This window comes from Manacus candei, unplaced genomic scaffold, assembly GCF_025592945.1.
Source record: "Manacus candei isolate 608988 ecotype Guabito, Panama unplaced genomic scaffold, ASM2559294v1 h1tg000022l, whole genome shotgun sequence".
NCBI classification, from domain to species: Eukaryota; Metazoa; Chordata; class Aves; order Passeriformes; family Pipridae; genus Manacus; species Manacus candei.
Genome location: NW_026138070.1, coordinates 2,729,299 through 2,756,622, shown reverse-complemented (window position 1 = coordinate 2,756,622; position 27,324 = coordinate 2,729,299). Strand labels below are relative to the sequence as shown.

The window sequence follows — 27,324 nt, the reverse complement described above, 5'->3', positions numbered from 1 at the left end:
GGATAAATGTCTCTCTGACCATTCCTGTGATGCTGCCAAGCTCTTGGAAAAGGCAGCAGAGCCGCAGGTGTTCCCAGAAATGCCACGTGATGGGCGATGGGTGCAGCCTTCAGGGCTTCTGGGTGATGTCAGACCCATGAAATCAGTGAGAGGTGGTGGTGATGGGGTGAGAAGCAAAGAATCATAGAATACTTCGGGTTGGGAGGGACCTTCAAAGGTCATCTAGTCCAACCTCCAACAAAGGGAAGGGCTGGTGGAGGGTGTTAATGAGGCAGAAATCATCCATGTCTGCGGGAGAAGAAACACAGCCCCAGTTTGTGCTGGGTTGGGAAGGCAGGACGTGGTTGTGCTCTCCTCTGGAGAAAGGAAGCTTAGAAATCAACCTGGAATTGCAAAAATGCATCTACTTATTTGCAACAAAGCAAACCCCCCAGACTGGCTCTCATTTTCACATTTAAACCATGCCTTTGGTCTCGGCTCTAATTCTGCTGGCATGAAAACTCGTTTGCTGCTCTAATTGAGAAAAGATGGAGGAAAATATGCTTTCTCTTGCTTTGCCTTCCTGTGCATTCAGCAACTTCGGGTACATACTTTGGTTTTTCTGCTGTGGAGTTAGTTTCCTTTTAGTAAGGGATGAAGAGACCAGGGGTAAGACCTGAGAGTGCTTGAAACTCATCTTGGGAATGAAGTCAGGCTGGACAGGGCTTGGAGCAGCCTGGTCTAGTGGAAGATGTCCCTGCCCATGGCAGGGGGTTGGAACTGAATGATCTTTAAGGTCCCTTGCAACCCAAACTGTGATTCTGTGAAGCCAGGACAGCTCTGTAGTGTGTCGTGGAGCATGGGAGCATCCATTTGTTCTCGGAAGGTTTCCCCTCTCTGCTTTGATCTGTGCCACAAGAAACTCTGCCCAAGTCTGATGTGCTGGAGAGCAGCAACAGAGCAAAATAAACCAAAATCCAGCTGCACTCAGTGCTGGGTGATCCAAGGGGCTAAAACCAGGGCAGGTCCCTGGGCTGTGCAGAGGGAGCAGGAGGGGATGGGCTTGGGGGCTTCAGTCATGGCCAGCCCAGCCAGAATACCAGCATGTTAAGCCTCTTATTTGCTCTAAGCTGTTTATTTTGCTGCTGAAGGATTGTATATTCTATTTGTCTGAGTGGAAGCAGCCAGAAAACATCACAGTCTGAAATTCCCTCCTACCTGTGCTAGATAATATATATATTTTCATATATATATAATTTACTAAGCGTATATTTACTAAATGCATGTGTGTTTAGGGATGTGGAGCAGTGGGTGTTTGTCTTTGAGAGCGCACTGGGGTGCAAACCCCAGGTCTGAGGCCAGGTCAGTACAAAGCAGGAACACAAAAAGCTCTCTGGAAGGCTGGCTCACATCCATTATGATATTACTAAACACCATAATCCTGTCAGTCTTCGCTTCATAATACGATAATGAGTTGTTAAAGCTAAGGAGGGTACTTTGGGGAGGGAGAGTTGAAGGGTTTGGATCTTTTTTTTTTTCCCCCCCTCCTGCCAGGGCTGAGCTGTTTCTCTCAGTTCTCCATTCATAAGATGCTGCAACAGTTTCAGAAGTGAGCAATTTTAAAGGCTATAAAAATGCCAGTTTCTGAACACTGTGTGCCTTTTCCAGACAAGATGAGCTGTTGTACCCTGTTCCCTGAGCTACCAGCTCATTCCACAGCCCTTAGCTCCTCTCCAGGAAAATACCCAGGGCATTTAGCTAAGAAAGAGCTGTGCACTATCAGGGTTGGAGAGCACGGCGTGGGCGATGGGAAGGGTGTTCCCATGGCCATGTGTGTGCTCTGCACAGTGTTAGCACCCAGCAAAATGGTGCTGTTGGAACACAAATGCTGGAAGCATCTTGTGCCCACTTCCCTGCCTCAGGTCAAGGGCTGTGTGTGTTTCCAGGAAATCCTGGTGAGGAAATTGTGTCGTGAAAAGTGCCAGGACTGCCGAGGGGGAAGGAGCTGGTTCTTGCTTGCTTGGAAAATAAAGCAGGAATGAAAAGAAAAATGCAGAGGAATGTGCCAGCCATTATTTCCCAACTCATTCACTTGGGTTTTGGGAGCACTCAGCAGCTCTGGGCTATATCCAAAGCAAAGGCAGACACTCACATGACCCCTCCATCCCAGAGTGGAGGGAAACCTGGATGCTTTTTCGTTGCAAAATACAGTTTATTTTACCTTCCTTTTCTCTGATCAAAAATAAACACGCCACAAAGTCGGCTGTCCTGCTGGTTTTTGCTTTGTTTGGGGTTTCAAAACCCTTTGGGTGGGGATGTGGCTGCATCCCTTGGCCCAGAAGCTGCCTCCTCCAGCCCAAAGCTGCAGCACAAGGCACCACTCTCCAAACACCATTGTCCAACAGCACTAGGATGTGTGTTATTAACCATCAGTGGCAACCTGGAAGCTCATAAAGATCTTTATTATTTTACAAGCACTACAATTACTGCCTAGAGTTGTTTTCCTGTAGCCTAAGTGCCCTGTTTGGATATACAGGATATACCCATTTGTCTTCAGTTCCTTGAATGTCACTGCAGAAACCAGGATTTCTCGCAGGGCACTGAGTATCAAAGCTTCACCTTTGAGAAGGCAGTGTGTTGGCACGTTGTGGTGGTTTTTGGGGCAGAGGTCTGTGAGGGGATATCAGAGAAGGAAACTGTGCCCATCATCTTATCAGGAGGGCTGTCAGACGTGGGAACACGTGTACCACCTTCCCATGCAATTTGTGTGCTCCTCTTGGCAGGAAGTTGCTGATGGAAAGTGATGGACAAAAGACAAAGTCATCAATCCGGGTCTGGCTGCAAAGTGACGAGTGGGAGCTGGCAAAAAGCAAGGAGTGGTTCTCCGTACTAAAAGTAATAATAATACCCATGTGAGTCTGAATCTGTATTAAAAATAGTAATTTCCAGGTAAATCTGCTCAGGTGTATCACTGGAATAGGAGAGCAGCAGTGTGTGGGTGTAGGAATGGCAGTGCTTGGAGTGTGTGGGTAGGAATGTGGGAGGGAGAGAGAGATAAATCCAGGGCTTTGTCCATGGCATGACTGTGGAAAGGGCATTCCTGGACATCATTTTTGAAATGTTTGTGCTTTGACCTGCCTCTCCTGATAAGGGGAGCGAAAAAAAAAAAGGGATTTCTCTAGATGTGCAGCAGCCATCTCATCTGGCAGCACATCTGGGGGCAGGGGTTGGTGCACAGCGTGGAGGTCGTCTCCCGTCCCCCCATGGTGGCCATGAGGTCCCCTTTGTGCTCACGTGGACTCTGCCATCATTCTCCTCCCAAGGCCATCACCTTGCTGGCATTTTTGGCCAGCCACAGAAAAGCTGCCTTGGGCATAGTGGGGCTGGAGGAAAGGTGGGAGAGCCCACACCAAGGGAGTGCTTGAAGGGGTTTTCAGAAGCTGGGGGCACAGGGATGAAGATACAATGGGACAGGGCAGCACTTCCTGATAATGACACTTTTTCCTTCTTTCTTTGTTCTTTGTTGCAATGCATTTATTTTCTGGATTTTACCCCCCATGCCTTCCTTGGGGCACAGCAGGTGATACGTAGGGGACTCCCTGCTGGGTTTGGCTGGTATGAATCTGGACAGCACAGAGATGTCTCTAGCATGGGGTGCACCTCAACTGCTGCCAAAGCACAGGGACACAGTGAAAACCAAAGGCTGTGTGAAAAGCTCTGTGGTTTGGAGCAGCTGAACTCTTCCTTCCACCTTTTCCAGGCTCTGCTCTCTACGGCAGCACGTGCAGGTGCAAAGCCACTTGCTGGGCATCGCCCGCAGTGGTCCCACCACCCGTGTCTTGCCCAACATCACCAAGTTCCACTGCAGGGAACCATCACCTTAAGTGCCAATCCCAGCTGAACTCTGGCATAAATACACCGTGGGTGCCTTTTTTTCCTTCTGGATTTCAGAAACGTGGTGTTTGCCATGGCTGCTCACGGTGGAGCAGATCCCGGGTCCTTCCGTGGAAATATCAGTTTATTCCTCATTAAAAGTTTTATGCACCACAATAAAAGTCGATAGTGAGACAACAGTGGAGCTTTATAACCTGTTAAATCAGGCCTCTGCTTATACACACAGCCACCTTAGGCTGTTGTGGGGGTTCAGGGGGAAACAGGATCAATCCAACACCCCTGTCCTGCGGCTGTGCCATGGTTGGCACGGAAAGAGGGGGAAATAAATCGTTCCATTCCAGTGATTCTCACTAAAGACTTTGGCGGGAGAGGGATCGATCTCTGGATCATCTGCATTACACACAGCTTGGGTTTTTTCCCCCCTCCTTTCCTTCTGTGCAGATAAAAAGCCGAAGGGGTTTGGGTTTGATGGAGCCCATAGTGAAAATCTTTTTAATTAACAGTGGATTAGAACTGGAGCCGTGTTTTAGGTGGGACGGCAGATGCCTGGTTTTTTCTGGGCAGCCAGACAGGCTCCTAATTATTATTTGTGAGGGCAGGAGAGTGCAAGGGGTTTGTCCCCCATCCTGTCCCTGTCCAGCTCCGTTCTCACCCCTTGTGGCATTTGCTCAGCTTGTGCTAAAGGGAATTTGTTCCTCCTCTTTTTATTTGGATCAAATCTCATTCATTGCCAACTCCAAGTTCACTCATGCCCTCGGTTTTTGAGAAGGGCTTTACTGGGGCTTCACTCCCCAAAAGCTCCCCTAGAGGAGGTTTTAGCCAGGTGGGGATTGGTCTCTTCTCCCAGGTAACAAGAGATAGGACAAGAGGAAACAGCCTCAAATTGCACCAGGGGAGGTTTAGGTTGAATATTAGGAAAGAGTTGCTTCACTGAAAGGATTGTCCAGCACTAGAACAGGCTGCCCAGGGCAGTGATGGAGTCCCCATCCCTGGAGGGATTTAAAAGACGTGTACATGTGGTGCTTGGGGACGTGGCTTAGTGGTGGCCTTGGCAGTGCTGAGTTAATGGTTGGACTTGATCTCAGAGGGTTTTCCCAACCTATATGATTCCATTCTGTGAGTCTCTCCATCTGGGCTTGCAGGGCAGGCTCGGGGTGCCCCCTGAGTGGTGCTGCAGGAGGGACAGTGATGCCCTGTGTTGGTGCTGAACGTCCCCACCACGTCCCCTCCCTGCCATCGATTAGGCTCTGTCGTGTCTGGAGGCTTTTGCCACAGTCCCGCCTCGCTCTGAGTGCAAAGGAAGGGAGAAAAATCAATTCCCATCAGCTGAACAGTGCCCTTTGATTTATTGCCAGTGGAGGAAGAAATTCTTTATCTCCTTCTCCTGGAAGGGACTGCTTTGGTGTTTGTTATTAGGGAGCGGTGCTGGAACATCCCCCTTCCTCCGAACCCTGGTACTTCGATAACCTTTGCCGGCCTGGGGACATTTGGATCACAAAAATTGTCTCCTTGATGTGCAGTCAGAGGGGGCAGGTGTTAACCTGGTCTGCTGGGGTGGTCAGCAAAGGTCCAGCTCTTCTCCATGGCTTGCAGTGGCTTTGGCACTGCGTTCCCCCAGCCTTTGAAATGACCTGTGTTCCTTAGATTTCAGAATCTATACTTGGCGTCTATCTGGGTTTTTTAGACTGGTACTTTTGGCCTGCAAATTGAAAACAGCATCACTGCACAGAGCACGGGGGTTGTTTGGTCCTTCTTACCTTCCAGCACTCATCACCTCTCCTGTTGGTGTAAGTTGTGCTGCTATAGAGCAGATGGAGAAAACAGTGTAAAAATCAGCAGATGGAAATGCTCTGATTTACACCTTTGCAGGTTCCCCCCATCCTTCATCTTCCAGCTGAGCTCCAGAACAGGAGATGGGCACACCAGAAATCAAAGCTCACCACGCTCCCCTTACAGGGAGTGATTTGAATCGTGATGACTGCAGAGTGATGTTTTAATTATCTGTAATTGCTAAAGCAGGTTAGTGGCCAAGTGAGCAACTGCAGATGCACAACTGGCCTGATTTGTTGGCAGCAAGTGTGAGCTGATACCCTGACAATGTGATTAGTGCTGATTTTGCACTTCTGCCAACAAATTATCCCTTCCCTTTTGAGGTCTGAGGATGTGTCTGATCTCAGTCTGAGACTGGCAAAGGTGGTGGGAGATGGGTGGCCGTGGCTTGGTCTCCTCAGTGGAAACACGAGGCAAGTTCTCCGTGTTGAAGTTGCTCCAATCAATCCCTTTCCTGCAAGGTGATTAATTTGCAGGTGGTTCTGTAAGTGGGTGATACCAGGACTGTGCAGCAGCAACATGTGTGATTTAGGGAAGATGGAGAAAACTCAGACCATCTCAATCCCACTTAGTGTCAAAATCAGCTTGTCTCCCCTTTTAGTTACTCTGATAATGTTTATTTGTGCAGCTTCCCAGGACGTCGAGGTTTTGCATCATCCACAATCCATCAGTTTAATTCCCTCTTTAAAGCAGTGATCATGAGTCTTATAATGGAAAAAAAAAAAAAGGCAAGCAGCCTGATAGGCAGCAGGGAGCTTGTTTCCAGCCTCAGGCAATTCAGCTGCAGGCACCAAGTTCTCCTGGAGGGCAACCACCTGGGGTGGTTGTGCCTCACCAACAGTCCTGGGTTTTGGGGGCAAATCCCAATGTTTTTGGAGCAGCAGTTTAGTGCAAATGAACTTCAGGGCTTTGTGACTAAAGAGAATTTTGTTACAAGCCACCTGTGGGGTTGTTTTGTGTAGCTGGAGGTGGTATTGACCCTGATTGGGCTTGGATGAAGCTCCTGATTTCCAGCACCTGCTCTGAAAACCTTCCCTTGGGTCTTCCCTGTATTTTTTCCTATATATTACTATATGCTGAATTTGTCTGTAAGTTGTTCATTAACAGATTAACAGGAAGGGTGGGTTTTGGAAGACCTGAGTGGCAGAGGATGCTGCCCACAGCTGTGGTTTAGGGCTCCCTCCCTCCCTGGGCTGCCCATCAAGCAGAAACACTCCATTATTGATGGCCAGAGGTCAACTCAGGGTGGATTTGTGACAAAATCTGGATGTTTTATGAGTGGGGCATTTGAGATTTTTAATAGAGTTGCCAGTGAAGGTAAATGGAATATAGGGGTGATGACCCTGGGGGGGCCTGACCATCAGTCTGGGTTGTGGGGATGAGGTTTGTGGTGTTGAATAAACCTCAGGAACCTGAGGCTGGTGTTAGTTTGGGCTGGATTCTGGGTTTAGATTGAAGGTAGCTCAGTTTAAACTATCGTGGTTGATTTAATCCATATTTCTCTTGTGTGATTTCATGTGATTTTTGGTCCTAGAGGACTTTATATTGTGGTTTCTGTCGTGTTTCACTGGTGCTTTCATTCCCTGTGTGTGAAACGTGCCAAATCCTGCTGTGGTAACCATAGAGAAACCCCCCAAAAAGTAAAATTTAAGGGGGAATAAAGACAGGAGAGTCCACTGGACTTGTGCAGAGCCTGGCCAAGGACCAAAATGCATCAAATGTGCTGCAGGGCAAGTTTTTCTGTGCAGGATTTTACAATGTAAGGCAATTATCAAGCTAAACAGTGTTCTTTAAGAAGATTATAATCCTGCCTCCAGTACAGACCAAGGGCATCCCAGTCAGGCTGCAGCAGTTCTCTGGTGTATTGGGATCCAACCAGGTCATTAGTGGTGTTGCAGCATTAATTACTCTGAAAGCAAAAGGTTAATTTGAAGTTTCGTGGGTTGCAGAAGGTACCTGGGAGAGCAAAGCCTTTAATTTCGTGCCATTGTGTAGGTGCAGCAGAAAAATGTGTTTGTGCAGGTGGAAATGGTTGGACGTGCTGGGTGCAAGGAGATGCAGGGTCTGTGAGCCCTGCTGCTTTCTGGAAGATAAAAGAAAAGCCAAACTCTTTATTTCTTGTATTGATTTTTCCCAGCGTATCCTGGATTTACAAAAAAAAAAAAAAAGGCAGGAAGGATGGAGACTTGTCAAAATGAATTATTAACAAAGTCATACTTCACACTTCCTTCCAGTGTGAGGAAGCAAAGCATGTCCTTTGCTATGATACAGCCACTTTTTTTATCTCTTTTCTTGTTCCAAGGGAGCGTTTCCAAGCAGTGGATGTGCAGTTATCGCTCCACAGTAACTGGGGGAACATCAGCTCTCTGCCACAAATCTTCCGAGAACAGTCGGAATCAATAGATGGTGTTTGTTTATTTTGATACAGTAAAGCAAAAGGGGGGAGAAACAATCAGGCAGGTGAGGGAGAACAGGAGCTTCGGCAGGTTTTGTTTATACAGAGATGTTGGGCTTGTTTTGGAAAAAATAAAATGAAAGCGCCCATCAGATTGGATTCAGATTTCCAGCACGAATCCCAAACACACTCGGTGCTCCTGAGCACAAAGACTGCCTTTCACACACAGCTCAAAGGGAAGATTTGTGCTTTTCTTGCTGGCATTCCCTGAGGAATATCTGAATTATTGCTGTTCCCACCTGCCAGCTCCATTTCGGCATCGAAGTGGGACCCACAGAGGTGGTGGGCACTGGGGAGACAATACAGGGGGGCTGGAAACCTCAGGGACCTGCAACATGATATTTTCCCCAGGGTGGTGACTAAATGCTGCTTAAAACTCACCCCTGCAGGAGGAGCTGATGTGGCTTTGTGGTTCCATCACATCCTCTTCACTTTCTGATGTTCCCATGGCTTGTCCTGACAGAGCCCCCCACACCAGAACCCCCCTAACATTGCCCTTGCAGAAGATCAAGGTTGTGAGAGCCAGCTTGGGGAGGGGGAGAAGGCAGAGACCTCAACACCATCTGGTCATGGTGTAATTAAAGAATAAATCAAGAAATGAAAATATTCCATAAATTCAGCTCTCTGTGTGTGTGTGTGAATTAATCACCACCCCATTCAGGTTTCTGTGCCAGCTCTGGCTGCTCATCCACTTGTAGCCCAGGTCAATAATTCCTCTCCCAGCAGATAATTCCCAAACCATCCGTGTCACTGTTGATTTGCCGGGGGGGGGGGGTGAGGGGAGGGCTCCATCCCTCCTGGGTTTATCCTGTTTGTTGGAGGGGTGGAGAAGCAAACAGCAGGCACTGCCATCCTCCCCTGGATGTGAATAAAGGTATTGATCAAAATATTACAGCTTGGAGGAGGTGATGGAGAGCTGTGCATCCTCCCCTGAGCACCTGGAGAGGCTGGCTGCTGTGCCTGTATTTGGGATAAAAGATGGGAATGTGCCCCCCCCCCGGGTGCTGCATTAATGCCTCATGTCCCTCCTCCATTCACCAGAAGAAGGGGAGAATCTCCCTAAATCCCATGCTGTTATTAAACTGGAATTTGCTGCCTGCTCCTAGGTCATAGCTAAGCTTAAACATCTTGTGATGCTTTTGGGAGAGCTGCCCTTTAAAAGTTGATTTTTTTTTTTTTATTCCCATTGCTCCAACCCCTTGTTTTTAATACTGAATCGCTGGGGAGCATTAAGCTGCAGAGCAGAGAGGAGCTCAGAGGGTTCATTTTCACCTGGATATAGCAACATGCAGAAATTATCACCAGTTAAAGTGTATTTGACACGAGAGAAGCCAAACACGTTCCAGCATGTTCTTTCCCTGGATTATCAGAGAGGTTCATAGAATTAAATTACCTCAAGGGTGGGGGAAAGAAGCTGGGAGGGTCTGCACCCCTTGCAGCTGCATCCCCTCTCCTTACAACCTCCAAAAGGGAAAAGTCACCCCAAATTTGGAGTGGTGGTGTGTTTGCACCTGGGGTCAGCCTTGCAGCACCTGCAGCCACTGGGCACCTCCAAAAACTGGAGCTGCATCCCTGTGCCCAGGGGGCCACCAGCATCTCCCTCGTGGGTTGTCCCTTGTTTTCGAGGTTTATCCCACGCTGGGACAGGGCTGGGGGCCTGTGTGGAGCAGGAGGAAATGCAGGTTTTTTGTGGTACACCCATTTCACAGAGACTTTGTAGATGGTGATCTCCTCTTCACCCCGATGCTCACTGAGATAGAGCAAGGGGGGGGGGGAAAGGGAGAAACCCATGCTCCCAGTCAGACAGGGAAGGGATGGAGGTGCCCAGATGAGGCTCCTCTGCCCACATATTGCAAAGCTGGATTGGCTCAATGGTCAGCAGCTTCCCAGCCCTGGGATTAGGACGTGTGGCTGGAGGTATTTAATGTCTAATGACACTAATAAACACAGGCTGGGATTTAGGAAGGTAGCAGTGTTCAAAGGGACTCTCAATGGGATTTAGGCACCTAAATAGCTTAGGTGCTCCTGAAAATCCCACTAAGCTCTTAAATAGCTGCTGAAAATACACCCTGAAGTGAGGGATCCCAGCTCTCCAGCATCAACGGGCACATGGCTGGCAGAGGTGAAATGGGGGAGATTCTCCCTGCTCCCCAAATTACCTCCAGGCTGCCAGTAAGGAATCAAACTGAGCTGCCTGCTCCATGCCTGCCAGCCTTTTCCAAGATCACCCCCCCTCAGCTCAAACAGCATCCGGGGAGCAGATGTATTCCCAATGCTTCATTTAAACTAATGCTTTTTTCCCCTCATACCACCCTTGGCACAACTTTTTCCATTTATTCTCACTCCCCTACAGCAGCATCTCCCTTTCTTGTGCCTTTTGGCTGAAATGGAGCTGTTGCAATAAGAAAAAAAAAAAAAAAAAAGAAAGAAAATCAAACAAACAGGCAGGAATTTTTTGGGATAAGCTGCAAAATCGGCATTGCCTGAATTCAGGGGGAGTGAGAAGGAGACGAAAGCAGTGCCAGGGATAATTATAATTAGGTTAATGTCTTCAACTGAACTTGGAAGCAAAGTAAAGAGGGGAAAGGTTGAGCTGGAAATGAAAGGTGGGACCGGATGGCTGTGGGAATTGCCAGGGGGATTTGGGAGCTTCCCAGTTGCAGGTCTGTAATTCTGGCTTGGCTATGGGGCTGCTGGGGAGGGGGAGTCTCCCAAAAAGGCTGTCAGGGAGCTGATGTTGAGAGTTTGTGTCATCCTTGGGGTGCTTTTTCCCTTGCTGGGGCTCCAGGCATTGCTGTTTCCCATAGGAATAGTCCTTGGTGCAGGTTTGGAGGAGTTTTGTGTGGGAGCATGTGCTGTCCCAGCTGTAGGAGCAGAATCCGGGCAGGAAATGGGGAAAAAATTAAATTAAAAATCTAGGAAAAATAAAAGAGGCCTTTTAAGTGTGCTGGGGCTGGATGATGGGACTTTGTGAGCTGGCTGCTCCCCTTTCCCAGGATCTCTTCCCGTGTGTGTTCAGGGCATCACCTCTGCCCCTCTAGGGATGCAGGTCAGGCTCGGCTGGATGTAGGATCTGGGTCAGGGGATAGAGAAAAGAACTCAAACAAACCTTTTCCTCTCTCTTTTTTCATGGGGGAAGTGTGTTTGATATACAGATCACCAAGGGGAGGGGGAAAAAAAAATACTTGTGGAACCACAGATGTCTGGTTTGGGCATTTTCAGGGAGTTTTGTTTAAATGATGTCCAGGCAGAGGAACTGGGGCATGAAGTGAAAGCAGCTGGGTTTAAACTCGGGGTTGCTGTGTCCAGGAAGCTGGGCTGAGGTTTAAACCCAGGGTTGCTGTGTCCAGGCTGAGATTGGGCCAGAGCTGTAGGCAGGCAAAAATCAGGGAAGCTCCAGGTGCTGGCAGGGACTGGCATTCCCTGAAGCAGTACCACAGCTGGCAGCTCGAGTTGGGGGCTGGAGGGCTTTTTATCTTTTCCATCCTCATCCAACATGTGCTTTTTAACCATGCCCTGGCTCAGCTCAATTCCCCCCTTCGTATTCCCACCACCTTTTATCCCAGGCCAGGAGAGGGGCTGGGATGCTGTGACACTTCCTTTTCCCCCCCAGCCACGTGTTGAGCTCCTCAGACCCATTTTGGGGGTGAGATTTATTCAGGTGGCGTTCATCCAGGTGTCCTTTTGCAGGAACAAGCCTTGTACCTGCAGCGAGACGCTGTGCACGGCCGCTTACAGATTTTATCTGGCGGCGGATAAAATATTCCTTTCCAATGCTCTTGGCAAACAAATGAGCGAGGCAGAAATACAGATTGTGTTTGCTAATGGTAACAGGCTGCCAAAGAATGTATAAACCGCTATTCACTGGGAGGGAAATTCCTCCCTTTCATGTGAGATGTTGGAGCTGCAAAGCCCAGGGTTGCAGCTCTTCTGAAATTGCTGCTTCTCGCTCCGGGTTTTGCTGCAGTTCTTTTTCTGGGGGGAATTAAGGCTGCTGTGCTGAGGGGGGGTTGAGTCAGCCAAGCCCTGGCTGATGCTGATTCATGGTGAGATCCCCTGGGCTCCAGAGGATCTTTAGGCAGAGGAGATAAATGCCAGGGGTCTGTTGCACGGGTAGGAATGAGGTCTGTGCTTGCATCTGTAGTGCCCCGGCTGCTCCAGGCAGAGCTGCTGCTTAACTGCATGTCCAGAGATGATTTTGGAGCTTAATCTGGTTAGATTGAGCATTCCCCAGCTCCTTGTGTCCTCCTGGGGCTTCTCATTTCTGGGATGTTGAATGTCTTGTACTGAGGATGATGAAGATGAAGTTCCCTGTCCATGGAGGAGCGATACTGCCGTGCCAAGGGTGGGTTTGGTTCCTTGGAATTTTCTGTGGGAAGGCCCAGCTGAGGTAACAGATGTGTTCCTGTGTGCAGAAAGGCTTAGTGGTCATTTTAGGGTGAGGGGTCCCTGAGTGAAAAGGGGTCTCACAAGTTCCTGGACACGCTGCCTGGGGCTGAGCATCCCAGCTCCCCACATCCACTGGGGACCAGCCCACTGGATTTCCAGTTGGGAAACAGTTTTTGCCTTTGAAGTTACCATTTGCAGCTTTGGGGATAGATAAGAGGAGAACTGGAGGATGGGGAGATGATGGAGAGTCTTCACGTGTGGAATTATCTCTTGCAAATACTTTTTTGGAGTGTGCTTGTTTCCCCCCCCCCATTTTGGTTATCAATTTAAAACACGATTTTGATTTTGAATTAAGCAAATTTTAAAGGTCTCCATGTGTAAAATAGTACATTAGACTGCATTAAATTATCCTTGGGAACCCCTCCAGAAGATGGAGAGGCCTGGGAAGTGCAGGGTCCGTGGTGCATCACAGAATCCACAGGAGCTGGTGGGAATGTGTGAGCTGAGGGTAACAACGTGTGTCCTGACAGTAAAATCCTACAAGGTTGAGTCCAAGGAGCAAGAAATAATTGTCCTGCAGAAGATGGTGGGGGGAGGAAATCAATTTGCAGCCCTTGGGGGGGCTGAGCATCCCCTTTGCCAACCTGGCTCCCTCCCTCAGCCCTCCCTTGCTGGATGTTGCAGAGTACAAAGGGGCTGTAATTATTAAAACAGTGTGTACAGGAGATTTTAGCCTCTCATTTGGTTTGTCCTAATGACTCTCCAACAACTGCTATGGAAGCTAATAGGCTTTGTGGCAATTACCTAGCCAGGGAAATGCCATATGTGGATGACTGGGATTCAGGCTGGGAGCTGGGGTGATTCTCTGTGTTTTCATTAATGCACAGCTGCTCTGTAAAATATTTTACCAGTGCTTGCAGAGCTGTCCATCAGCCCATCTTCCCTCTGTGGGGTTTGCTTCCTGCATCACCCCTAACCCTGCTGTGGGTGATCCCTGTGCCCAAGGGAATGCTGCTGGCTCTGAAGGCTCAGACTTTGTATTGCTTCTTTAGATCAGGCAGTGTTATTGTTCCCAAAAACCCCCTTGGTTATCTAAAAATTAAACTTTTAATTCACATTTGCAACAGGTTTGCAGTTCCTCTGGGTTTACCTGTATCTTCCCTCAAATACCTGGTGTACTCAAAAGCCTGGTAGTGGGTAAAGGCATCTCAGCATTACGTATGGATTTCTCTGTTCCTCCTTCACTGTGTGTTGTACCTTGTGCTGCTGGCACAATCCAAACTCATTATTTTCCCCACATGGCTCTTTTGATCTGTTTTTCCTTCCTTCCTCTGCTGCAAAAGTGGAGCAGAGACCACGAGAAGTGGCTGGAGCAGATGCTGTTTGTCTGGTCCTCAGGTCTAGACAATATGGATTAAAATATGTCTTAAAATAACTTAAAAACCCAGCCCTTAAAATGTGGCTATTCCCCCAAGGATATCCTTTTCCTCCCTGGAACACTTTTGGAGAGAGACTCCTGCTTGTAAACCTGCTCATGCTCCTGTTACAGGGTGGGGAAGGTTTATAAACCCCTTGGAAGGTATAAATGGGACCTGGTGGTATTGACTGAGCCCAAATAATGAGAGCAAATAATAAAGCAAATAATAATTGACTGAGCCCAGATGATGAGAGCAGCTAAGGAGGGTGGAAAAGAACCTGGTCCCAAAAAAGTGCAATTCCCAGGGAAAAGGTGGCTTTGGGACAAACCTCATTGTCCTGCACTCCTTTTTCATCTCTGTTGAAGCTGAGGAGGGCTCTGTGTGGTGCTGCCCCTCTCCCAACTGGGTTTAGGGAAACCAACAGCTCCAGGGAGCTTTACTGGTGACCCTAAATCTAAAATAAAAGGGGTATAAAAATTTTTAAAAAATAATCTTTTCTCAATTGCAAATAATTTCATAGCAGTTCCCAACTGAAACAACTGTTATGAACATCAGAGGTAACATCCACTCCTGCCCTATTTATGGCCCTGAAGGCAGAGGAGAGTTTCTTTTGGACACTTTATCCCAGGAGATGCTGCTGGGATGCTGGAAGACTGAACTCTGAGGACTTCTCCAGAAGGCAGTTAACACTTCCAGCCCTCCTGGGAGTGCAGCCTCCCCCCAGGCTTCTTCCAGCCTGTCCAGCTCAGTTATTTCCACTAAGGAAGGGAATTTATGACACCTAAACCTTGCAGGTGGGCTGGTGTGGTTTATGTGACTTTTCCCCTTATAACAGTCACAGGACACCCAATTTCCAGGTGTCTGTTCCAAAACTCCCAGTGTGCAGATCCCTCTGGGTGCCTCTGTTGCTGTATTTTGATTTTCTCCACGGTGCTTAAAGCTTGCCAATGCCTGGAAAAACTGCCTTTGCTGAATTCCCCTGGAGCCCTTCTTTTTCTTCCCCGGCCGGAGCTGGATCAAATAATATCTTTGCCACACTTTGGAGATAAGGCAGGAGCTGAGCAAACCTGCCACTATCTCTGCTTTAATTTTTCTTTGCAAATAGTGTCGAGCCAATGCCTCTCCACCCAGATCAGCTCCTCTTATCACAGGGATAATAACTGGCTCACTAACCAACATAATTCCTCTATAACCCCCAGCAATTCTTTCCGGAGGATTTTGCAAGTGGCTGAAGAACAGAGGAAAATCTCTGGCTGTGGCATTAATTGGTATAAAATCAAGGTAGTATTGTGCTTAAAAAAATTATTAAAAATACTGTGTGTGTATAAATACAAGTAACTGTATTTCTGCTTGTTTCCTCTTAAATGATCCTTCAGTGGCTCCTACAGATGCAGAGCAAGAAATGGAGGTGCAGAATCATGACCAAGTTTGGGATTTCAGGTGTCCAGAGCTCTCAGGGCAGTGGTGCAGGTCTGTGGTTTTTAGAGGGAAATATCTCGTACTCACAGGCCATGTCCTGCTGTGGATGCTCTGGGAATGTTCTGCCTCTGCATCCCCACATCCCTGCTCCCTGCCTCGCTCCAGGACGTGCCCTGCTGCTGCTCTCCAGGCAGACAGATCCATGCCTGGGCAGGTTTGACAGCCCAGGGGATGATTTTGTCTCCAAATCTCTTTTTTTTTTTTTTTTTAATGTTTTTTGACTCTGAGTGCAGTTTGCCAGCGGTTTCCTTTCTGCTCACTGAGCTGGGGGTGTTGAAAACGAGCGGGCTGGCTGAGTTTGCTGAAGAGGTTTGGGTTTCCTTGTGGATCCTTCTCCCTTTTTTTCCCCCTCCAATAAAAGGAAATCAATAGCAGGGAGCAGCCCCAAGGCACTGTGTGTTGCATGATCGGATTCTTGTCCCAGGAAGCGACCAGGATTATAGGTTGTCTTTGCACTTTGAATTTTAATAGCATTAACTCCAGCCTGGTCATGTCCTTTTAAAATCCCATTTAAAGTTGCCTTTGTAAGGCAGAAGCAGACACCACTTGGGCTGTGTTTTTTTTTTTTTCCTCCTCCCTCGCTTGCAGAAATCACAACCAGAATTAAGAGACAGATTTTGAAGGTTAAAACTTCCCAGATTGTTTCCCTCTCAGTTGTCATTTCGGGACGGTTTTGTTTTCTTTCCGATTGCATCAAATATTTGTACTCCTGTGGGGACTGTGGTGCGAGGGTGAATCTTGCTTAAAAAAATAAAGGGATTTTTTTTCCATCATTTTTGTGGCGTGGCTGGGGGGGAAATTGGTGAAAGGAGCAGTTTCCAAACGTGGCTCAGTCTGGGGCCTCGCTGTGCCTCTCCTGATGCTTCTGAATTATTTGAAGCACCGCTGAAACTTTTATATTTAGAAATACTGAGCTGTTGGATGGAGACCTTTTCACCCAGCCTGAATTATAGATACTTTTCCTTTTGGGCTTGCAGGCAGCCCTGGGAGAGGGGACTTGGCCACTGTCCTGTCCCAGCACGGAACAGCTGGATTATTAAAAAACCTCCCTGTTTTACTAAGGAAAAAAATAACTTTGAAGAATTTTGGGTCTTTGAAATCTTTTGGATGTGCTCAGCAGGGTGTGTGGGGGGGAGTGTGTGTCTGGGCTGTGAATGACCAGTTATTTCTTTAATTTTCCCAGTTTTAAACCTAATCCTGGAGTCCTTTGGGTGCCCCTTCCCTCACATCCTGGTCCCCCACGCTGGTGCTTGTACCAAGTTTGAGGAATTGCATTTGCCCAGTGGCTTTTTTGATCTCCTCCAAATCCCCCCCCCCCTTGCTTTGGGTGTGTTTTCGTTATTATTGGCCTCGTTTTTTCAGTACAACAACATTTTTTTCTGGGAAAATGCCCAGTGCTGGGCACAGCTCGGGAGAGGTCCTGGGAGGGCAGTGCAGAAAAGGTGGATGACTTTGGAGCCTTTATGGGAATAAATAGGGGAAACATCATCTTTTTTGTCTTCCTCAAGTACCATGTTGAAAAGCCAAACTGGAATTATTGCTCTTGATCATATTTAGCTTTGAGTTAATACGATTGCTTCTTGGGTACCTGTCTCCTAGGATCATGTATTCCTTATTTTCATTTTCTGGCTCTGGCTATTCGAAAATCCTGGTTTGGGTTATAAAGTAGATGTGGAAGGGATAAGGGTTCCTCCTGCTTTCTTTGCTTGCTGAGCCTGTGCAGCACACAGGGGGAAATGCAGGAGTCTTTTCTATACCGGCCACAAAAATTTATTTATAAGCTGAGATTTTTCATGAGTCTGATTTGAAAAAAAATGAAGTTTGAGAGAGGAAGAAAGGAAAGAATAATCCAAATTCAATCATTACTATGAGATTTGTGATGAAGTGATGAAAACTGGTGGTTGCTGTTGCTGCACACCTTGCTCCAATAATCTCTCCCTTCTTTTCCTCTTTGCTCCTGTCCCACCTCTCTTCCCTGCTGCCCCTTGTTCATCCCTGGATGATCCCAGGATTATCAAGGATGTCTCACATAAGAGCCAGGATTCCTTCTCAAGGCAGTGTCACTGTCCCCTGGCCACCCTCTTGTAGAAAAGTGGCAGGAACTTTACAGGTTGCCCAGAGAAGCTGTGGCTGGCCCATCCCTGGAAGTGTCCAAGGCCAGGTTGGACAGGGCTTGGAGCAACCTGGGCTAGTGGGAGGTGTCCCTGCCCATGCAAGGGAAGGAACAAGATGAGCTTTAAGGTCCTTGCCACCCAAATCATCCTGGGATTCTGTAATTTTATGGGGCACCTCATCACAGCCAGGTGTGTCATGATATTTAGTGTGGTACTAAAATTTTGGTGGGAGAAAAAAAGTGATTTAAAAACCCCCAGGTGCTTGATTTTTGCCCTGCACCTCCCATCAGGGAAAGACAAACTTTACTGTGAAAACTTTTAATGAGCACAGATTGGAAGTTCCATAAGTGGTGCACACATAAAATATTACCTCCCTTGCTGCTTAGGTACTTGGAAAGACATTCAGGTTTTATTTTATTTAGTTTAAAATAAATAGGGGAAAAATAAAGTTTTTGAAAGGGGGTTCTGGGTCCCTCAGGGTGATGGGCAGTGAGCAGGATACACTGGGACTGCTGGAGGAGCCTGATGTGGACTCAGCCTGTGTCTCCAAACCCACCAAGACAAGACTTATCTTTTTAAATCAACATTAGCCCTTTAAACATCAGAATTGGCAGAGTTTTCCTGCTCCCAGCCCATCACTTGCCATTAAATCTCTGGGCAGGGAGGAAGCTGCTCCTCCTGCCCTGCTCCATGCTGCAGTGCAGTTATTTTTATCTATTCTATATTGTTCTCCGTGGAATTATTCTGCCCCCAGCCTGTAGATAAGGGCTGTTACTAAATGAATTAGAGTTTTACCTTGAAGGTTAAACTGCTGCCTTGCAAGTTGGCAAGGAAGGTGGGGAGATGCTGACGAAAAAAACCTGTGAGCTCCAGCCCTGGCCTGACAATTTCATTGAGTATTGCTTGAAAAAGGCAAGTATTGCACTGAAATTCAGTCTTTAGCCTCTCAATTGGTGGCTCTTCCTGATTAAGATGCCACCTGGGTGCCAGCTCTCAGGTGGGATCTCACAGCACTGGAGGAGGCTGAAAATTTCCCAAAAAATTCCTTGTAGGCACCCCTGGAAATTTTCCCACAGGATGCAGGTCTGAGCTGTGGGATGGGGCATTTTTTGGGTGCTCCTCAAAAGCAAAGTGGCAGCTTGGGGATGTTGTTTTAGCCAAAAGCCCCCAGTTCTTGGTGGTGGTGCTGGTCCTGTGGACTGGATTAAGCCCAGCCCTGGTGTTGGCATGTTCTGAGGTGTGAAATACATAATTAACAGCAGCAATAAGGACAAGGAAAGCGCTCCTGGTCCTGCCCTGAGCCTCCCCTTTCCAGAGTTTGGTGTGGAAGGATTAGGGTGGGAAAATCAGTAGGAAAACATACAGAAAATGGCAAAAATGTTGACTGCTCTGCCCAGAGGTTAATTTTTTTAGTTGGGGATCAACCCAGCAGTATATTTAGCCCTGGCTTAGCCAACAAGGAGCGGGTTGGTGACTGGAATGCTACCACAGGACACGTCCAGTGGGTAATATCAGGACTCACATCCCTGGAGGCTTCCCCTCAAGTCCTGGACTCATTTCTCTGTTATTATTTATAACTCAGCTTGAAGGCATTGGTCACTTAAGTGAACCCAGCAGGATGCTGCAGCTCCCAGTGTCCATGTGAGCCTTCCTGGCTCCATCACACCAGGGGGATGCAGGGATGCAGGGATCCCCGGCGTGGAGCAGTGGTTTATCTGCAGGCCCCTCTGCTTACCAACCATGGCTGCTGCAGGTTTTTAGAAGCTGTTAGCACGAACCATTAACTCTTCCTTTTAATTATTCAGGTTGCCTCTTTTAAATTTCTTTTTTAAGTGGAGCTAATAGGCTTTGCAGAGGAGGCTTCCAACCACAGCAGTTCCTCCCCGGAGGAGCCCTGTTTGTGCATCGCCAGCTAATCTCTTTTCTTCATTATCCCTTATCTTCCTCCAGCTGATTAATTGCTTTCAATTGATTTATAAATATTCTGTTGATACAGGCAGTGGACAGGAGGGGAATGGGATGGGTCTGGGCTCACGGGGTCATTGATCCCTGCAGCTCCCCCAGGCTTTCCTAACCTGCCTTGCAGAGCCCAGCCATCCCAGCCAGGCTTTATTCCCACTTATTTTTTCCCTTTGCAATTCCTGCAAGCAACCAAAAATTGTATTTTAGCATCATTTGGAGTCTGTGCACGTGAGCAAGTCTCTTGCCCGGTGAGCAGCAGGTTTTGGGTGCAAAGAAATGGGGTTTGGGTAAGTTTTGGTCGTGTTGGTGAACGTGGCAGGTTGTGCAGGTGTCATAAAAAGCTGTTTTCTACACTGAATTCCCTAATATACATATATATAATTATATATATGGATGGAGTGGTTAATGAAAAGAGATCATTAAAATTGCTTATTTGAAACTTTCTGGAAGCTATAGGGCAGCTGCTAGAAAAATAATTTTAAAAAGGCAGTAGCGTCTGGTTATAAAGATAGGAGCCAAACTCAGAGTGGAGCTGCCCACCTACAGCCCCATCCCAATCACACGTGGCATTGAGGGTGAAAAGGCATTTTTAGAAATAGCAGCACATTTATATGTGGGGATAAATCATTAACTTTTCCAGGCAGGCTCCCAATTTTCCCTGTTATTTCTCTGCATGGAGCTCCTTCCCTGCCAGTGCCCCCATGGTCCCTGCTGGGGTGGGCTGAGCTGAGTGGCTCTGGGGACATGGTGGCCCTTGGTGGCCTTGCAGTGACGTCCCTGGATGTGCTGTGGGTGAGATAAGGCTTCAGCCAGGAAACGTTTCCTGAAGTTTGAGACCCGCAGCACAGCTCCGGGGTGTGTTGCTGCCTGATTTATTATTATTTTTCGCTTTATAATTATTATTGTTATTATTTTGCTCCTCTCTCCCCACGAAGTGGCTGGTGGCACAGGCACAACCTCAGTGTACAGCAACTTAATTACAGGTTGCTAATGAGCGACTGCAGAGCGAGCGGCTCCTTTGGCAGCCCGGCCTGGTGCTCTATCGTGTGTTTGCAGGAGTGGTGTAATTTTTTGTCATCATATATGGTAATATATTCACTGCAGCATGACATGGGATGAGGTTCAATGAATAATGTAAAACCCAGAATAACACTGAATCCATATGAGATGTGCTTTTTCCCCCCAGCGTTGGTTTAAAAAGGAAAATATTGATTCTGGTGGGGTTCAGCGGTTCAGGGCTCTCGCAGAACTCACGTTTGGCTGATCGATGCCCACCCTGTCCCCTCCACAGCCACAAATGTCCTGCTGTCGCTGCCATCCCTCACCTCGTTAGTGCTGACAAAGCTGGGAAGGGTGGGAAAGGGTCTGTGACATTTGCCACTGGATCCAGATGTGACAGCAGCACAGCAGGTTCTCTTGGGGTTCAGGTACCAGGTGGAGCAACCCTCTCCATTACACATCATTCCCCCCCCTCCCCCAGTTACTGTCTTTGAATGCTAATTAGGATGGATAATTTCTATTTGTTTTCCTTTTTAACCAAATTCCTCCTATTCTGATCTGTATCATTTATATTTGTGGGCCATTATCTCAGTCTCATTACAGCCTTTTAGCATTTGAATGAAGGTATTGTACAGAACCCAGAAGTTAGGCATAAAATGTCTGTGCTGATAACTATAATTGTCATGATAAAATTAAAAAGACAATAGAAATAACTTGTGATGAGCTCAGGAAGTTGTACCAAGTGAGATTGGAACCCACATGATGATGTTTGCCCCTTTTTTTGACTCTTTACACAGTAAACAGCTTTTGCAGCGCTATTTTGAAGAAGGGGGAAGTCTCTGAGTATGGCCTGGGTAGGACCATAATAAAAAATTTGGATTTTTCTCTCTGTTGAGGTTTTAATTAATCACTACAAAAACTCTGGGCGATGCACGTGCGATTTTCAGGAGCTTAAAATACTCCGGCAGCGCCGGAGGAGGAGGAGGAGGTGCTAAACGGTGCCAAGTTCCTGAATGAAAATTACTCTCCCTGCCTCTGGTTCTGGAGCCAGATCGATGTTAATTAATCCCTGCCTCACACGTTACGTTCTCCAGCCTCGCCACCGTCGGGTTTTTGACTCGGCAAAAAGCAGACGGAGGTTCCCGAAGCGCCTCCAAAATTCCCAGCCGAGCGCTCTCCTCGGTGACAACGCCAATTTGCCGTGAGTGAAGTGTTTGATCAAAATCTGTCATTTTTTTCGAGAGGAGTTTTCCTTGAGAGGAAAACCAGGGGGAAAAAAAAAAATCGGCTCTGTTTCGAAACATCTCCTCGCTCCGTTATCTTTATTTTGCGAGAGACGGGGGTGGAGAAGGGGGTTTCCGTGGGCATGGGGGAGAGGGGTTGGTAAGTTTTCCTGGAATTAGGTGGCATTTTGCTGCAGACCTCATATGAGGTCTCCAGATTTTTATGTTTCTGGTGGGTTTTGTGGACAGCTTGTTCTCCAGGTCCTGGCTCTGCACGGACCAGCTCCAATCCAAAGGTACACGGATGCATCACTGACCTTCTGCAGAGATTCTTCTGGCAGGGTTGAGGTTATTCAGCAGTCACTGCAGGTGTTGGTGCCTCCAGGGCAGTGATGTACAGCTCATCCATGTGCTCAAGCTGCATTTAATCAGCTACCAACTACTATTATGTGTTGCAGGGAGATCAGTTCCCTTTGGAGTCACAATGCTGAAGTTGAAGTGATTTTTCATAGAATCACAGAATCATTCAGATTGGAAAAGCCCTCTAAGCTCATTGAGTCCAACCATTCCCCCAGCACTGCCAAGGCCACCACTAAAACATGTCCCCAAGTGTCACATCTACAGGTCTGTTAAATCCCTCCAGGGATAGTGATTCCACCACTGGGCAACCTGTGCCAGGGCTTGACAGCTTTTTGACTCCAACTTGACTCTCTGTTACCAGTCTCTGGTGGGCCTGACCCTTGGGGATGATGGTTGGGATTTTCAGCCTGATCTTGAAGGATTTGGGACATTTTTTGGCCATGACTGCCTGTAGCTGACTTGCTTCAGAGCCGTGACCTCCGGAGTGGGACCTCCAGGCCCAGGAAGCTGGAGATGGGACACGTGATACAGGTTTGGCCTCCAGTGGAGGCTGAATGATTTGAATCAGCCTGAAGAGACCTTCTGATCCAGGCCTGGGTGGGAAGGGTCCCTCCTGGCCCTGCAGAAGGGTCTTGGCTAGGGAGGGTTGAAGGAGGTTGGCCGGTTTGGAATAAAGGGACAGATCTCCTGCACTGACACTGGCACCTGTCCCTTTCCCAGCACTAGTGGCAGCCAGGATCGACAGAAATACCCCCCCAGCCATGCCTTCCTCCTGGATAAGGGCCAGGGATCACCACCAGATCCAGAGTTATGGCTTGATCCAGAGCAAGGAGAGGAGACCCAGACCCCAACTCCAGTTTAACACAGAGACACACTCAATGCCCAGAGCCCAGCAGCACCACACAGACCTGGCTGAGGCACGTGCCATCTTTTACTTAACCAGCACCATTCTTCCGTGTGCCTTCCAAAGAGATTGTTAACCGCCTGGGAATCCCTGCGGGTGGCATTGGTGGGTCAAAGAGCAGCAGTGCTGCTCTGTCTGGCTGCACTGACGGCTGCTGTGGGTGTGGATGACGCTGCTGGGCCACCATTAGTCAGCAGAAGTCAGGTAGAGCCCAGCCCAGCATTCCCACTCACTCAGCGGGCTCCTCTGCCAGGGAGGAGGCTCCGAGGAGCTGCTCCTGGGGAGCCTGGGGCTTGTGCAATGCCCGTGACGTGGAGAACCTCCTCCCTCTGCTTCGGTTCTCGGCACTGCGACTCAGCACCTTCCTGTGCCCTGGCACGTCACACCAGGGCCACGGGTACCTTTGCTCTGGGGAGCAAGGATTTGCACACACAGAGCAGGATTAAACCTGCAGGTGCTCCCAAAGCTGGCAGTGATTCCTTGCTCCCGTGGCCGTGGCAGCGTTCCCGCTGCATCCTGAGCTGAATCGGCAATGGGCTCGCTCCGACTTGATCCCCGGGGAGGGGAGTTGTGCAAACAGGGAGTGATGGGAGGTGATGCAGATCCTTCCTGGGGTTCCAGGAGCCGAGGTGGGTGATGGCAGGGGCTGGGGCGACGGGGGCATCGCACAGCTGGCAGCGGTGCTGGGGGCAGTGCTGTGCCATGCCCCGGGCTGCATGGCACTGCCAGCCTGTTGCAATGAGAACCAGGGCTTGTTGCACAACAAAACCAACTCCCTTCCCCTTCCAAAGCTGCTGGCGAGGAAGCAGCAGGATAGGGAGGGGGCAATGCCCGGCAGCACAGCGTGGGGCCCAGAGGGTCACAGAGTGGGTGATGACCTGGTTTATTGACCTGGGTGTATGAGGTGGCTGTGGCTGCATCCCCTCCTAGCTGGGGCAGCTCACTCCTCCCGTGGCTGTAGTCAAGGCCCAAAATCGTCAAGGCCCGTGGACATGGGGTGTGCCTCAGTTTCCCCATGCCTGAGATGATGCTGCTGTAGGGCGGGGGAGGTGTGTTCAGGGTGGCTGGTAGAGGCTTTGCATGCCATGAGCTGTTGTAAAATGGAATATTGATGATTTTTTTTGTCTTGGATTGTGTTTTCTGATCTTTGTGCAAGTGTTACCCTCCTGGGCACAGTGAGAGGTGTGTGCCAGCAGTGTGCTGGGCCTGCCTGTAAACCATCCCTGGGCTGTCTGGGCAGTGTTCATCTAGAGAGAATAACAGCAAAGAGGCACAGATTTATAAACCCAAAGTGCTTCTGCCCATTCTTACATCTTTGGTGTGAATAACTTCAAAAAAGTGGGTCTGATGTGGAGGGCTTGGAAACAGGCAGCTCAGGCAGCAGGGTGAAGGCAGGTAATAGTGCAGCATGGGCTGTAGAGAGCAAAAATACTTATATTAGGAAAAATTTGTTCACTGAAAGAGTGGATAAGTATTGGAAGAGTCTCCCTGGGGAAGTGGTGGAGTCACCATCCCTGGATGGAAAGCAAGGGGATGTGGCACTTCGGGATATGGTGTAATTGGCATGGTGGTATTTGGTTGAAGGTTGGACTTGATCTTGGAAGTCTTTTCCAGCCTTAATGATTCTCTGAAAAAGCCACACGAGTCTGCTGGGTTTCACAGAGCTTGGCTGTTGTGGTGTATTTTTATTACAAAAAGCAGGTGGTCACCGCTTTCTCCACGGGATTTTCCGTGTCCCCCATCCCACGTGGATAAAATAACATTAATAACAACCTCACCGTGGGCAAGAACATTGCCCGTATTTGCCTTGCAAAGGCCGAGCCGGCCCGGGCTGTGCGCTGGCACCGGGGACTGTCACCCCCGTCCTGCCTCAGTTTCCCCCCCGTGCTGGCGGCGCTGGCCGAGGATCGCGACCGTGGGTCGCGACGGTGCCGCCGGGACGCGGCGGGCGCTCCGCTCGGTGGGTGGCAGCGGCGGGAGCGATGGATGATGATTCCAGCCGGGAATCATTTCCGCCGCCGGCCGGCCGCGGGTTCCTGCGCGGCGCGGGGCTCCCGGAGAGCCCTCGGCGGCCGCTGCGGCGGGGCCCCGTCCCGCACACCTTGGGCCGTGCGGGGGCAAAGCCACTCCCTCCCGTGCCGTGACATCAAGCCCCGCAGGAGCGGCCGGCGAAGGGTCAAATTCCCGGCGCAGGTAGCGCTCGGGCTGCACTTCCGCGCGGCGCCGCGTCGTGCCGGGGAGGACCCACCCCACGCGGGGACCCCCGTCCGCCGGGACCCCCGAGCCCGGGGACCCCCGCCATGAGGTCGGAGCAGGAGGAGAACAAGCCGGGGAGCTGCCGCTGCGAGCAGGGCTCCGCTCCGCGCCCGGCCCATTGTCCCCGCGGGCGGCGAGGGGCGGCCGGCGACGATGCTCGGGGCAGGGTGCTGTGCCCCTGCTTAGCCCACGCAGGTAAGGGGGGCCCCCGGGGGGAAGGGGGGGTCCCCGGCGTGGGGGAGGACGCAGCCCGGTGTGCACGGCTTCCCCTCGCTCGCTTTGTGCTTGGAGCTCGCTTCCTCCTGGGAGAAACAAAACAACGCCTGGGAGCTGCCCGGGGCCGCGGGGAGGTGGCGGGGGGTGGCCGTGCTGTCCCCACGCCGCATAGCCAGAGAGGGGCAGGGGCGAGGGGCTTCGTGCCCCCCGTGGCCTTGGGGAGGGTCGGGGCGGGCGGGTCCCGGTGCCCCGTTGTCCATTTTGTGTCGCGGAGAAGTTGGAGCGAGCCGGGAGCTGGCGGAGGGCTCCCGGCCGGCTGCGGGGGCTGCCGCGGGGGTCTTAGCCCACCGGCCGGTGGTGTCGTATGGTGTGTGCTTCTGGAAGCCTTTCACAACCCCTAGCCTGGCCCCAAACCCCTGTGCCCCCCGAACCCCGCTGTCCCCCCCACCCCTCCTGCCGGCACAGGGGGTTTATATCAGGTTTTATTACATCCCACCAGCATGTGGCCAGGGCAGACGAGAGGGTAGGACTCTGTGTGGTGAAAACAATCATTATTTTTGAAGGTGGGGAGTGCCAGGAAACGGGGTAACTTGGCAAGCAGGTGGTCTCTGCATGTCCTGCCCCATCGGTGCGAGCACTGGTTGATGGTGTGAGGTCGGGGCTCATGACCCAGGGTCCTCTCCCGGAGCTGTGACCATGTGGAAGCGCCAAGGCCAAGCTGGTGTCTAACTCAGGAAGTGCTCCGAAATGGTGTTTGCAAGGATTTGCTCTCACTGGGTGGAAGCTTTAACCCAAAATCGCTAAGGAGTGTCTGTGCCCGTGTCCAGGTGTGACAGCTCGCTCGCTTGCAGCAGCAGGGGGTGGTGTTAAAAGCTTCTTTAAAAGTAAAAGATGGATGTGTGGAGCCAAAATCCACGTTTTTAGCCCAAGAAGCTCTGCTGAGCACCCTGGTGCCCATCCAGAAGGGAGCACTGGTGGCCAACAGCTCCTCTGAAGTCATAGGGGGCACCTCAGTGCTGCAGGAGATGTTCCAGGGGATGTACTGGGGATGCACAGCAGCAGGACTGCACTGAAGTGGTGATGGACACATTGCAGGCCCTTGTGCTTATCCCTTTCTCTTCTTAACCTTTATTTGGGGGGAATTGGGTGCTTACTGTAATTCCTGACCACCCAGGGAAGAAGGAGGCATTGCCTCACTTGGACAAGCCCCATCAGTCATTCCAACCCCTTCCAAATCTGCTGCAAGCAGGCAGCAATGAAATTAATGTAATTTAAACATTTCCCAGACTAATTGATGAAAACTACCATTCCTGCCGAAATAATTGGCTGTTAATTATATTTCGGTTGATAGCATTAAACTTCTATGACACTGCTGGATTCTGCATCCTTTATGCTTCAGCCACTGATTGGTGTTAACAGACAGCACAAATCAGATTTTTTGGAGTTTTTTAATTGTGGTGAACACCTCCAGACAGCATTTGGGGCTGAAGTTTCTACTCCTGCTCCTGCAAATCCCATCTCGGCCTCCTCTGGGCAGCAGATCCACTCTCTCTGTGCAGCAGCAAAGCTTTTTGCTGGCCTTGGAACAGGCATCACTTTAAAGACATCCATTTAAAAGCCTTTTTTTCCCCCGTGTAACTCAGCTGACACGATTGCTGTACACAGAGGGGACCCATGAAAGATGGATGCAGTACAAACGACAAGGCTCACGTTGGTAAATTACTGTCTCAGGTGAAAGCTGCATTTTGTGCCGCTTTTGTGAGTTTACCAGTGAGTGGTTTTTGCTTTGCTGGGCACGAGTCAAGGGGGTGGTTTTATCCAGGATGTCAGCAGGATAAATACACAT

At 49.5% G+C, this 27,324-nt stretch overlaps 1 protein-coding gene across 3 annotated transcripts in view; it reads left to right on the top strand.

Moving 5' to 3' along the window:
- Window positions 1–27,324, top strand: part of KAZN (kazrin, periplakin interacting protein) — a 199,607-nt gene that overhangs the window by 155,286 nt on the left and 16,997 nt on the right. Inside the window, exon 1 of one of the 3 annotated variants that reach the window (XM_051786495.1) lies at window positions 23,158–23,635. The exons of 1 other annotated variant lie outside the window; for it this stretch is intronic. In XM_051786495.1, coding sequence (XP_051642455.1) covers window positions 23,539–23,635 — 97 coding nt within the window. In that variant the 5' untranslated portion in view covers window positions 23,158–23,538. Of the gene's footprint in view, window positions 1–23,157; window positions 23,636–25,211; window positions 25,458–27,324 lie in introns of those variants that run through there. One more of the 3 variants, XM_051786494.1, reaches the window with a different exon arrangement.